Source organism: Salarias fasciatus, chromosome 6 (assembly GCF_902148845.1).
Source record: "Salarias fasciatus chromosome 6, fSalaFa1.1, whole genome shotgun sequence".
Lineage (NCBI taxonomy): Eukaryota > Metazoa > Chordata > Actinopteri > Blenniiformes > Blenniidae > Salarias > Salarias fasciatus.
In genome coordinates this window covers 34,063,150-34,076,991 of record NC_043750.1, presented here as the reverse complement: position 1 = coordinate 34,076,991, position 13,842 = coordinate 34,063,150, and the positions used below count along the sequence as shown (strand labels likewise).

At 43.4% G+C, this 13,842-nt stretch overlaps 3 protein-coding genes across 3 annotated transcripts; all 3 read right to left on the bottom strand.

The window, feature by feature from the left end:
- Nucleotides 1-1,788: 1,788 nt before the first annotated feature.
- On the bottom strand, nt 1,789-4,066 carry LOC115390899 (claudin-9-like). The gene is made up of 2 exons (XM_030094943.1): nt 3,952-4,066; nt 1,789-3,860 (listed from the first exon to the last, which is right to left on the bottom strand). Exon 2 carries the CDS (start codon nt 3,693-3,695, stop codon nt 3,027-3,029), a length of 669 nt encoding a protein of 222 aa, XP_029950803.1. The 5' UTR covers nt 3,696-3,860; nt 3,952-4,066; the 3' UTR covers nt 1,789-3,026.
- Nucleotides 4,067-5,375: 1,309 nt separating this feature from the next.
- On the bottom strand, nt 5,376-8,008 carry LOC115390887 (GTPase IMAP family member 4-like). Its single transcript, XM_030094929.1, has 3 exons — nt 7,919-8,008; nt 7,666-7,737; nt 5,376-6,739 (listed from the first exon to the last, which is right to left on the bottom strand). Exons 1-3 carry the CDS (start codon nt 7,974-7,976, stop codon nt 5,808-5,810), a joined length of 1,062 nt encoding a protein of 353 aa, XP_029950789.1. The 5' UTR covers nt 7,977-8,008; the 3' UTR covers nt 5,376-5,807.
- Nucleotides 8,009-10,405: 2,397 nt separating this feature from the next.
- Nucleotides 10,406-12,907, bottom strand: LOC115390891 (GTPase IMAP family member 7-like). Its single transcript, XM_030094934.1, has 3 exons — nt 12,440-12,907; nt 12,233-12,325; nt 10,406-11,619 (listed from the first exon to the last, which is right to left on the bottom strand). Exons 2-3 carry the CDS (start codon nt 12,315-12,317, stop codon nt 10,793-10,795), a joined length of 912 nt encoding a protein of 303 aa, XP_029950794.1. The 5' UTR covers nt 12,318-12,325; nt 12,440-12,907; the 3' UTR covers nt 10,406-10,792.
- Between the last annotated feature and the right edge of the window lie 935 nt (nt 12,908-13,842).

Here is a 13,842-nt window from a genome sequence, read left to right as displayed (position 1 = left end):
GACATTTCTGTGAATTTACAAAGAAAAAAGTAGATATGTAGACAAAATAGCACATTTGAGCTGCAGATTAAACATAAGGACTGATAAATCTCCTCACATTTTAAACCCTCCTTAGCAATGAATACTAAAGAAGAGTGAATGCTCTCAAAGTTTCATTTTGTCAAACATCTGGCCTGCTGGATACATGTCTAACAGAATCAAATCCAACCCACCATATTCTACAGAAGAGGATTAGGGCCACTGGGAAAAAAAAATCTTTAATTCTGACTTTTTTTTGTCAGAATTCTGACTTTAAACTCAGAAGTATGGGTACAACTAAGGTGTAGGAACAGGGGTGCAGCCACATGTGTACCGATGATCTCGGACTTGGCAGAGTTTTTACTAGTGGAGAAGCTCCCAGAGAAGCAATAACCTCAATGGGAGAGCAGCAGGTGAGTGAAAATGTTCGCTGTTTTCTGCTCAGCGTTTGTAAAAATGTGAAATAGCTGCAGACATAAAGGATGCTACCTGCAGGCATTCGTTAGCTCGCAGCATATCCAGTCATGGACAGTATCCAAACTGTCCTGAAGAGCCGACGTCCTGTGTGTTTTCCATCCCAGCAGCCAGGTGACTGGTTGTCGTTGGAGTTTACTTTTCATTTTCTTTATTTCTGGTAGTGATGCAGTCTCTCGCAGCGGTCTATTACAAGCAGAATAAGATTCATTCTTTGTGTTGTGTTGAGATGATAGATGGTACTCACAGTTGTAAGGTGTCGTGATAAGACTGCTATGTTCATGTTGTTCTTATGCTGCTTGCCCCGCAAAACAAACTAAATAATAAACTGCAAAGGACAGCGGCAACAGCAGCGAAACAACCTGCTCTTATGAGGTTGGACGGCCTGCTGCGACATTAGCACAGCTATGTAAGAGCAAATGCTGCGGACAGTTTGGACCTGGATTAAAGAGCCACGACCTGGTTTAAAAAACCACTACCCAGTTTAAAGACCACTACCGGTGTAGACTGGTGGTACGGTGTCATCTCTCACTCGGCCATTGCTGCCAACGTGACAAAAAATGAACAAACCTTGGTGGACTTTGTGATTATTGTCTGGAAGCTGATTCATTTAAGCTAATAAACATGCTACAAGCTATTGAGCATCTGCAGTTAGCATCCTTATGTCTGCAGCTATTTGATATTTTTACAAAAGCCAAGTACAAAACGATCATTTTCACTCAGCTTCTACTCGTGCATTGAGGATATTGCTTCTTCAGGAACTCCTTGACCACTTTTGTCCGACTGTGATGGATTGTTCACCCGTTCCTGCAGCTCAGTAGCCCTCCGAAAAGGTCCCCTACAAATACCCATAGTTTTGAGTTTAAAGTCAGAATTCTAAGAAAAAAGTCAAAATTCTGAGATTAAAGTGAGAGTTTAACTTTTTTTTCCAGTGGCACTAATTTTCTTTCATAATAATTGAAAGATTTTATGGAGACGGTTTCAGGCCCTTCAGCGGACTGCTTGCTGACTCAGGGCATGGTTCGTCTCTGTGTCTTCGACAGCTACACACAGTTTTATTTCCCACACATTGTAAAAATCACAATTATGGCAGCCCAGCCACATTCATGCACATGTGCAGGCTTGTTTAATACTTGGAGACATTAAACTACATCACACAATTTGAAGCCTCACCCAGAAAAGCTTAAAAAACAAATTCCAAACGGGCAAATCACAGATGAGATTTTAATGTAACGAGCCAACAGGTAAAAAAAAAATGTTGCAAAACAGTGTTTCTCAGTGAGATCAAATATAAATTAATAAATTATGATGACATGCAAAGTCCACACAGAAATATAAGGAACTGAGCAGGAGTACTGTCACTGAAAAGTTCGAACGCTGCATTTGAAGTGAGCCTGCAACCGTCCTGACGTCAGTTACACTGTATCGACAACCGCTGTTTATTTCACTTGTCCAAACACGTCGAAACCAACTGGGGTAACACACACGTCTTTGGGGAAGTGAAATGTGTGAATGAGACAAAATCTTAACTGGGTTATGTTAAATTTGTCGATCAAAGACGGTGTGAGAAAGAGAAGACTAAAAACGGTTCTGGTGGAAATGTCAAGGACCAAATGGACCATAAAAAAAAATGAAGAAGCTCAAGCAGCTGACTGGACGATAATTCACGACTGACATGCGAGGTGAACATACTGTTGTGTCAGCTGTCCTGCATACACCAAGAATATTTATGTGGAAAAGCCTCCATGTTGGCTGGTCATTCATGTCCGCGGCACAAAGCGCAGTGGAACGGCAAAATGTTTATTGGAGGTTTTTTACAGTCTGCATGTTACACCAACATCTGAAGCTTAGACCTCAAATCACAGATATTACAGATATTCAGTATCTATGAACCAAAGGACCCATTTACTACAGCCAGATGTTTTAAACTGCCTGAAACTGTTTAACTTAAGTGTGGAAATGTGTGACAAAAAATTGACTTGTCACTGATAATCTAACTTACAAGAGCAAAACTCTATATTTCTATAAAGACAAAGCAAAACAACAGGTTATATTTCTTATTGAGCAAAACCAACAACAGCAACAACAAAACTTGTGTATAAAGTCATTAATCGAGCAGCGCCTCCACTGCCCACACTCACCCTCATCAGCATACACACTTTTACTATGTACACTGGCCTTCTGTACACTCACGTCCCACACACACACGCACACTCACAAATGCAGACATTCACACACACACACACACACTCACAAACACAAGCAGAGGGCGCCTGGAATCCAAGAAATGTAAGTCACATGCATTAGTAAACATGTAATCATCTGAAGTCCTCCCACAGCTCATCCCGACTCCCACTCGCCGCAGAGCTGTTCCACGTTTTACACTCTGAATGCAGCTCACTCACCAGCCCAAACAAAACACCTTTTTTTTTTTTTTTTTGTATAAAATAAGACAAAACAAAGGGTGTCAGTTCCAAAGGTGTTCCTGAGGAGGTTTAGTTCTCTTCTCACCTCACAGATCAAACAATATGAATTCAAACAAAAGATTTCTCCTGTTGCTTGGCGTCTCCCGCTGCCCCCGCCTGAGGGTTGTCCTTCGCACCTCTCCCGAACACCGGCGTGGCTCTTGTCCCCGGTGGAGAGGAGCCGATATGCAGCAGAACTCCCCCCACTAGGAGCATGACGCTGGCCCCCCAGCCCAGGTACAGGGCCGGCCCCAGCTCCCTCTTCAAAGGAGCCGCAACCTTTGGGTCGTAGAAATCCCGGATGACGGCGTAGGCAGTCCAGCAGATCGGTATCAAGTAGGCAAGGCCCGCTACGATGAAGAGCACCCCTGCTATCCTGGCCAGCCGGGCCTTGTCGGCCTGTTTGCCGTCGCCCATGCAGTGGGTGCACTTGGCTCCCGAAACGCCGAGTATGAGGGCCAGCAGGCAGAGGAGCAGGGAGAGGACCGTGAGGCCCCGGGCAGCCTGCGCCGACGTGGGCAGAGCCAGGGTGGAGTCGTAGGTCTTACACTGGATCTGACCCGTGGTCTGGGACAAGCAGTTCATCCACAGTCCCTCCCATAACACCTGAGCGATCACCAGCTCCCCCCCAACGAAGGCAGACACGCGCCACAGGGGCGCCGCACACACCAGCGACCCACACACCCAGCCCATAACGGCCAAGACCAGGCCCAGCACCTGCAGACCCGTGGACGCCATGGTCACCGAGGACACACTCACTGTCCTATTGGCCTTCGGACGATCAGCTGCGTTATCGTTCTTTCTCAGGAGAAGATCACAGGGAGAGAAGTCTTCATGTGTTCTCAGTCATTTAAAGAGACGTCCAGTGAGTCTTCTCCTCTGGTCTTTCTTTGCATCAATGTACTGTGAGAAAGGAGAAAAAAAATACCAGCACGTTTACTTCACAGACATAGATTTTGATTGATAATGTTTTCAGGAATTCTCATGAACTCACGCTGCAGCTGTTTGTCCACAGTCGTCTCGACGACCCTTGATGTGTTTCTTGGAAATGAACCATATGATGTGAGTCGTGCGTCTCCTTCGTCCAATGTGACTGGACAGCTTGTCTGTCTGGATCCCTTACACTGCTGTGGGAGGGAAACACTGTCATGCTGCATAATAAACACACACACACACACACACACACACACACACACACACACACACACACACACACACACACACACACACACACACACACACACACACACACACAGCAGCACGGGGACACTAGGACACTTTGTTATGGACACTGTTTGCTGTCATGTTGTCATCACTTTGAGCTGCAGTGGGCAGAAGCAAAAAGGAGAAGACTGTAAGATGTACTCAGTGTTTGTCACATAGTTTATGCATGACGTAATAAGACATTTTAAAAAAGAAGAAGACATTTAAAGTGTTGTTTGATTTTAGATTAAATTTTCTGGTCAGATTTATGTTTTTGATGCAAAAAGCTTTTTGGGGAGCCATAATGAGAGCTCATGCTTAGTAAACGTGCTTGTTTGTTGAAGGTTAAAGGATGAGTTTTCTCTGTGTTCAGCCACTAGATGGTGGTGCAGACTCTTCACAGTGTCATTGTTCAACCAGGAGCTCATTCCAGCTGACACTGGAGCAGCTCAGCTGCTCTTTATAAGGGAAACAGAAAATACATTCACACCCACGGTTCATTTAGAGTCACCAGTTCACTTCAAAAGGCTGTTTATCTATACTTTATGTTACTTTTTATTATCTTATAAGAAATTAAAACGTGTCAGTCACATTGATATTGATCTAATTAGATTAAATTACAGCTACCTTAACTGCCTTACTTTCATCTTATCAAAGCTTAACAATACAGTAAGACTGTGTGTGTGTGTGTGTGTGTGTGTGTGTGTGTGTGTGTGTGTGTGTGTGTGTGTGTGTGTGCATGCATGTGCGTGTTATATTTCTGAAATGAAATCTTGCCTACTGCACTTTTTCATTTGAATGAGTTAAATATTGTAGAAAAAGTGAAAATGTTTTTTAATTTACATTTCTCCAGTTTTAAAAGATTATTCACCTAAACTAATCTGACAAATACCCTTCACTTCTAACCTAATGAATGGGAATTAAATTGTATCGATTAATGCTTTTTTTTTACTTGAAAAAGAGCCAAACAAAGCCTGAAAATCTTGACCGTATCAAACCAGAAACTGTAGTTGTTTGTTTGTTTTGTTTTTTAGTGAATAAGTAACTGATTTGAATCTTCAGCCCACTCTGGTGTGTTTCAGCTGAGCATTATGGGAGCTCGGCACACTGTGTGGCCCTGTTTTGTCAAATAAGGGCAGTCATGCACGCTCGCCATTGTTTCCCATTTCCTCCAGGAAAATGAGCTTGTAATGTTACTAATAATAAAGCGAAGAAAACAGAACGTCACAGCTTACGTGGGGGTTGATGCTTCACATGCAGAGATGTTTTATTTTTTTTAGGAATTATCACATAAGTTATCACATAAGTTCATAAGCCACATATTTACAGAATTAATGTTTTCCCTCAAATCTCTGGATTCAAAGCTGTTGCCATGAAAGTAAAAGTTCAAGTATAAGTTATACTCATATATCAACCTTAAACCATAAATGGGTTGAAACAAGAACAAAACCAGGCGTTCAGTTCATACCGTTTGTTTACTGTCAGCATTAAATTCACATGTAGTTTTGCTGCACTTCATACAGTAAAGAGCCAGAACACGTTCACCAGTGGGGGCAGCGCAGCAGCGTGTGTGATACTGCGATGGCAGTTTGTGACACTGAGTTAAATGCAGATTTATTGCAGATGAGTAAGCACGTGTCCTCTGTGTTATACTGGGATGTTCGCTTTGGCTTTGCATTTCACGCCCTTCCATATCAAAATGCCGCCTAAGCCGCACAGAACTCCCAGGACGAGCGCCGGGGCGCCGAGCGCCAGGGCCACCGTGGTGTCCGCCCCCACCGCGATCACCACGCCGGCCAGCACCAGGGCCACGGCCGCCGCCAGGGCCACTCGGATGTTCTTCCGCCTGGCCTTCTTCTTCTTCTCCTCCTCCTTCAGTTGCTTCTCCCTCTCCGCGTCCCACATCTTCCTCTCCTCCTCTTTCTTCTCCTCCTCCTCCTGCTTCTTTCGCTCCTCCTCCTCCCTCAGCTTCCTCTGGGCCTTCTCGTACATCTCGTTGGTGTAGTGCTTCCCTCCGTTGTCCTGTACCATCTCTTTGATCATGGTGATCAGCTCCGCGACCTGCAGGCGGTCGTCGGCGTCGTTGTTGTTGAAGGCGTGGTACCGGCGGCCGAACGTGATGGAGAGTCTGCGCAGCTCCTTGCACTCCTTCAGAGCGTTGTCGGCTTTCGCCTGATCCTTACACGTAAACAGCATGATAGTGTACATCGAGGCGTCGTCCCCAAAGTTGTCCTGGATCCACTTGACGGCGTTCCGCTCCTCCTCGGTGAACCTCACGCCGAGCCGGATCACCAGCAGGAAGGCGTGGGGCCCGGGCACCGACATCTTCACGCACTCCTCGATCCTGGTCTTCAGCTCGTCCTCTGTGATGCCGGTGTCGAACAGGCCCGGCGTGTCGATCACCTGCACTGCCGTCCCCTCCACCTCGCCGCTCTCCGTCTCGCAGTGCTTGGTGATGGAAACGGGGCTGGGGTCCTCCCTGAAGGCCGCTCGGCCCAGGATGGTGTTTCCTGTCGCGCTCTTTCCTGATCCGGTCTTTCCCACCAGGACGATCCTCAGTCCTCCAGACAGATCTAGAGCTGTGGCAGCAGAGTGCATCTGTTAGAAGGGCCTCTCCTACACAGTCAGTCTCTGACATAAGAGCATTTAAAGCTGCTTCAGTTGAGGTCTTAGAAACATACAAATCGATTAAGAAAAACAAGAATACACAAAGCTGTCAAGAAATCCAACAGTTGCTTGTTTAGTTGCAGCTCCTCTGCCTGACAGCAGCTCAGATCTCATCAAAGAAGATATATATGATGAGCGTTTCAAACAGTGTAACTTATTTCTTTCAATAACTTTTGAATGATGGAGGTGTCATATTTAAGAACATCAATAAAGCCCTGAACATGTGCAGATGTTATATTTTGAATATTTTCTTCATTTCATCTCCAAATATCAAACTGTTAGTGTGTCCTGCTGCCTCTCATATGAATGCCTGTCAGCAGTTAAGCTCACACGTTGTAGGACACTCTCTTAGATACTTGGATAATCGACATTCCCATCTCAGGATGCAGTTTAAAGATATTTTAAGACATTACTGAACTCTCACAGAGACTTCCAGAACTTTCCACCTCACAGTTTAACACATTTCCTCCTGTCTGTGTGTGAGTTTAGAAGAAACAAGAAGAAATGTAGGGATGACCAAATACAGTCACTAGTTTCATGAAATACCGTAAAAAAAAATGGTTTGGTTTCTGTGACATCTCCTGTACTTTATGTCAAGAACTTAATACATTTAATAGTAATTACAGCTAGTTTATGTGCCTCAAGAAAAGCTATCATGCCTCTAATAGTTGATTTAAGCCCAAAATAACCCAATGAAATAACACCAGGTAGGTAAAATTTTGTCACTGATCATTAACACTGAGATCATAAATTGCCACGTATTCATGTAAGTTCCCATCAGACGGCGGTTTGTCTGTCTAGTGTCTTTGTTTCTTCAGAGACAGTCAAACAAACGTACCTTCAAAGTTATTCAGGCCACACCCGTCAGAGCGAGGGAGAGTCCTCTGCTTCTTTTCTCGCAGCGGTATCGCTGTGTCACGGTAATCACCCCAGCGAGACACAAATGGAAAACAGACTATTAGTCACTGGCATCGTGATGGAAATGTTATTTTATCTCCTCTCTTCTTTTCAGTCTCAGCACGTCTCACTACAGAAAACCATGGTTGACATCTGTTTCCGGTCTTGATGTTGAATCACAGAGGTTGTCTTACCTTCAGCCATTTCTTCAAATCTGCCGTTTCCAGGTCCCAGGTGACCAAATGTGTTCATCCAGAAATGAGTTTTGTAGTGAGACGAGGAGATCGGAGGCTCAACATTCACACGAGTTTTGTGAGAAGCTTCTGGATGCCCGGGCTCTGCAGAGGGGGCTTCCTATTTCCTCTCATTGTCTTCAGTTTACACGTGAATCCCCTCAGAGGACGTCCACGTCCATTCCATGAATTTGCTGAGCGGCGTTTGAGAACCAGACAAGTTTAGTGTGTTTTATCAAGTGTGAGAGCAACACAAGAAAAGCTTCCGAGCTCTCGAGCAGACGGCGTCAGGTGAGCTCGCTGGGAATATGAAACGAGGCGTTTGTTTCAAAATGGGGGAGAAGAGAAGAAAACCTCAGGAGCCGATCGCATCCTTCTATTGTTGAAATCCCCATCCATGACAACCAAGCTGTTTTAAATACAGAGAAGAAACTGCTGCATTTTGACCTTTGACCTCAGTGTCTGATGAAGTTTCATTAATAACAATACATGACCTGACAAAACCTCTCAAGATTTTCTCCTTCTTACTCACCAAAACATCTTTTTTCTCATTGCCTTCCATTTGCATTGAGTCCTGCTACAGAACTGTGTCGGTTTTGCTACAATATCAGACGAACAGTTCCGGGTCATGACCTTATTGTGTCCATGTGGAAATTTATCACATCTTTCCAAATCTGTTGATGCTACTAAAGGCAGTTATGTTAGTACTATTTTGATATTTTCTACTATTTTTGCATTGTTTGCCTCTTGTGATGATTGTGTTTCTCAGTTTTAAAAGGATTTTGTTTCCAAAGCTGCGAGATGAATGAAGATTGTGGCTGTGGCTCATTTTGGATGGCGAGCGGATCGTCCACTAATAAAACCACACCTTATCCGACGTCACCTTCACTTTATTTTAGTGCTGGGCAACGATTAAATTTTGTAATCGCGATTAATCGCATTATGCGCATAATACAATAATGAATTCAAAAGTACTCTGTAATGATCATCCTGCCCACAGCCGGGGACAGGGACCTTGGTTGTTTTTTTTTTTGCAAGAATTCAGCAAGAAGCATAATTTTACAATAATAATTTTACAATTCATCAAATATGATTTATAATAACTTAAAAACTTAAAATGCCAAGTCTTTACCAAGATTGCCACCCCCGACCCCCCAACACACACACACACACACACACACACACACACACACACACACACACACACACACACACACACACACACACACACACACACACACACACAAGAGCAGAGCAGATGAAAAACGAAGTTTGTTATGAGTGCGCACTTCCTCAAACTTCATTCTATCTCTAACCCTCAGCTATAGAAGGCAGGATAATTTCAGTTATACCGAATTCTGCCTCATTAAGCCAGATTGTGTGTTGAAAGTAAATTTACTTTATTTTGCGTGTTTTCAGCGCCTGAAGAATGCCGAGCGGGCCGAAACGGTGTGCCGGCAAAAGACGCGATTTAAGTTTCACTTTCGTTTTTGTCGTATTTGCACTCCCCATTTCAGTTTGTGCCTTATACCGGCCTTTTTCGCGTGATTTTTCTGATAATTCGGCCGCGTTCATTATGGAAAATAATGAAGAATGGACCGTGTTTCACTGCAGAAAGCGCTGCAGCTGGGTGCGCTTTTTTGATGCTCAGCTGGAGCGCAATGTGTGTGTGGGGGGAGGGGTGGGGGGCGTTAACGCCTGATGAAAAATATTTGTCAGCGTTAGCAGTGCGTTAACGTGCCCAGCCCTATTTTCAAATGTAAATCTTGTGAATAATTGAAGGGAAAATTATTTTACCCAATTTCACATTGATAAATGGCCTAAAAAGAAAAATCTGAGAAAAAAAAAATGACCTCCACACTTTGTTTTTATTGTAAGAGCAAGAACATCCAACATTTGATTTCACATTTAGAAATTTTCAGAATATTTAGAACATTTAGAAAAAATGTTCACATTTCCATGATAAAAAACTGAAATCAGAATAAACAAGTCTCATGAGAAAGAGAGTGGACCCAAAAGAACAACATCTTAGAACAAATGGTGACACTTTACTTAAAGGTGCATTAAGGAGTTTTACAACCTTAAAAATACTTATTTTCCACCATAAATATGTTCCACATTTTTAATGATGCGTACAATGTGTCCTGACATATTCATTACAAGTATCTCTAACAGCGCTAAATTGTCACTTGAAAGTTGCAGTGCCGGTCCGGCACCAGCATTTTTTTGGGGAGAATTTGAAAGGAACGACGTAATACGCGCTCCGGCTGGCTAGGTTTTGCTTTGTCCGCCATTACTCCGTCAGATGCTTAGTGAGCAACAACTGAGCAGGAGCTTCCAGAAAGTAAGAAGAGACCAGCTTCTAGCACTGCCACAGCTCCAGCACAGACTCCACCAGGTAAAAGAAACTTAAATTTTACTTGAGCGCTACTAAACGAGCGACGACGGAGTTCCCCTCTTCCGTGCACGCGAGCCACAGGGACGAGTTTTTTCACTAAGCTGCATTATGCCCAAGGCCTGCAGGGGGCGCTGTTTCGCATAAAACGTGCAAACTCCTCAATGCACCTTTAAGGCGCCCCTGTATAATACATTACAAGTCCCAATCCAATTTCTTCTCATTTCCTTCCCTATTGTGTGTTACACGATGAATTCTCCTTGTTTAACTTGATTTTTTTTACTACTCTCTTGTGTCACGATCTCTCTTCAATAATTGAAACAGATACAATGAGATAGTCGATCCACTGAGGTTTCCTGCAGAACCCCACATGAAGGATCTAGGACCCAGCCCAGAGGTTATTTCACAATGTCTGTTTCAACATTAAGTTCCCTTTTCCTTCAAAAATACAGGTTCTGCTCTTCATCGGATATGCAGTAAATACTTGCAAGGGCTCCAACTGCTCCACCTGCGACTGCAGAAGGGGGGAAGAACCATCCTGCACCGACAAGCCCTGCAGAGGCAACAGCTAACTTTTTACAAAGAGCGATCTTTTCCTCCCTTTCCCTTTTCTTTCTTAACATTTCTTTAATTTCTTTTCTCTTCCTTCGTTCTTCCTCTTCCATCTTCCTCTGGGCTTCTTCGTAGTCCTCACTGGTGTAATGTCTTCCTCCGTTTGTTTTTACCATTGCATTTATTATACTGATTAGCTCTGCGACCTGGGTTTTGCTCTGTCCTTGTCCATTGATGAATGAATGGTATCTTCCTCCACACTGGTTTATCAGTCTTTGTAAATCTTTGCTCTCTGACATATAAGCTTGTAGAGATTTCTCCTTCAGTGAGTCGGCATGCGTAAACAGGACTATGGTATATATTGAAGCATCTAAGCCAAAATTATCCTGGATCCACTTCACAGAATCCTGCTCCTCTTTTGTGAATCTGGACGCCAGACTGATCACCAGCAGAAAAGCATGAGGTCCAGGGACCGACAGCTTAATGCACTTCTCAATGGTTTTTTTCACTTGTTCTGGGGATTTCTTTGTGTCAAACAGGCCTGGAGTGTCAATGACAACAATTTTCCTTCCGTCATCTTCCACTTCTTGCCGGTAGCAGCGGTCAGTCACCGACACAGGTGAAATGTCCTCTCTGAAGGCGTGATGGCCCAGGATGGTGTTTCCAGAGGCGCTCTTTCCCGATCCAGTCTTTCCCACCAAAATCACTCGCAGATCTTGCAGAGATGTGGAGGAAATAAATAAAAGTTTAATCGATCAGGGTGCAACTGTATGGGAAGTTTTGGAAAAGAACAGTAATGCAGGTCTATGTATGAACTCAAAAGCTGGAAATGAAATACACTAAAAATCAACATTAATTTTCATTAAAACTACTCCAAGCATAATGCTGAAAGTGGCTACAGCACTGATGTTTCTCTGCAACACTACAATGTGGCTGCTATGTGCACTTGATCAAGACAGTCCGCATGATTAAAAAAGGAACAAACATGTTTCCACATCCAGTAACTATTGACTTTTTGCTCAGTGTTTACACTGACTAGTTACATGACTGCATTCCTGTCCAAGGTGTGTGTAGCTTAGGTTAATCTTTCCAAATGTTGGTATTCTTCCTGTATTAATATACTTGAAACTTTTTTTTTTCTCAGAGAGAAATAACACTTATGGTTTGATGTGCACTTCTCAAATTTAAGTCCAGCTTCTAAAGACAGTGGTCTGATTTTATACACTTGAAAACGCTGTGCACCCATCAGAGGTGAAACTCAAATACTGAAGTTCCAATGAATATTAAGATAATTATCTGTTACAGTACGTTTGTTTGAAATGGCTTACCTTCATTTTGACTTTGGCAGAGAGTTAATAGAGTGAGCAGCAGCACGAGGATGCACTGCATCAGCCAACACTTTCCACAGAACATGCCTCCAACTGGAACAGAGGAGGAAGGGTGATGATAAGAACAGCGACGATATGATTAGAACAGATCTGGAAATCCGATTAAACCCAGTGGTTTTAGAGTGACAGTATTCAGAATTATCATACCTTTACACTGACTGCAGGGATGCACCGTGTGTTAGCAAGCTTCTCTCATGGAGTGCGTCAGTCTAACTTTCGTTTTCCTCCAAATGGTTTCATTTCTTCTTCCAGCCAATGAAAGCTCTGGTTCCCCTTTTTAACCCTTTATAGGGTCCTCATTTAAAAAGAAACAGGAAAATCCTGCCTTTAGTAGAAATGTTTCACGAATATGATTATTTTACTTGAGTGGTTTAAAAAAATAACGACAGAATTTTATCCCACTTTAAGTATATCTGAGAAACAATTGATTAGAATTGCTGATATTTTATACATTTAAAATGTGTTTAAATAAAATAAATCACGCCTGGAAATTCATACTACTCTTTAAAATTTCAATTTAGATCAGCTTTCCTATTCTAGACCCTCCAGAAAAACGCGATTATGCGATCGCATGAATTCACGCATAAATCACCCTTTTGCCGCTGATTATGCAGGGGCCACATATTTTCCAAAAGGGCGCATAATTCCCGCAATAATCTCACATTTACCGTGAAAAAAAGAGGAATGGTCTCGCTTGAAGTGCTGTGACGTTCAATGAACGAGTCGTTCGTTTGAAAGCGTTCTTTTAAGTGAACAATGAGAGCTGTTCCTTTGTGCAAATTGTCCACGCTTCCTTCACGTGTCTCCTAAGTGTCTCCTGAGTGTCTCCTGAGTGTCTCCTGAGTGTCTCCTGAGTGTCTCCTGAGTCCAGCTGTCACCGCTGCCTTCATGTGAATGACGGAGTTTCAGTTTTCCGCAGCAGCTCCAGTCACCCTAACGCAGCAGCTAACTAGCGGAGGAGGAGTGTCCAGAAACCGGAGAGGAGCCGGGGTTTTGGAAGAACTGGTTTGTAGCAGCAGGAAATACTAAAGGAAGTCAGTCACCAGTTAGCAAGGAAACCAGTTCATTTGAAACACCGTATTGATGGCTTTATAAAGGTTTGAGCAGTTGCGCACGCATGCACGCACGCACTGACGCACACACACACACACACACACACACACACACACACACACACACACACACACACACACACACACACACACACACAATTGCTCCATTGATGAGCATTGGTGAGTAACAATTTAAGATAAATAAATAACGAACTAATATAAAATGAATGTGATTTAGTGGTGTGTGCGTGCGTGCGTGCGAGCGAGTGTGCGAGAGAGAGATATAGAGAGAGAGTGTGTGTGGGTAACCTACATATCTGGCATCCTTTCGCATATTTCACAGCATACTTCACAACTGTCTGCAATTTTACCGCATAAAATGGCATAGAAACCCCGCATATTCATTTGCATAATCAAGCATTTTCGCTCGCATAATCTGGGATTTAAGTACGCATAATCAAGAATTTTTGCTTGCGTTTTTCTGGAGGGTCTACTATT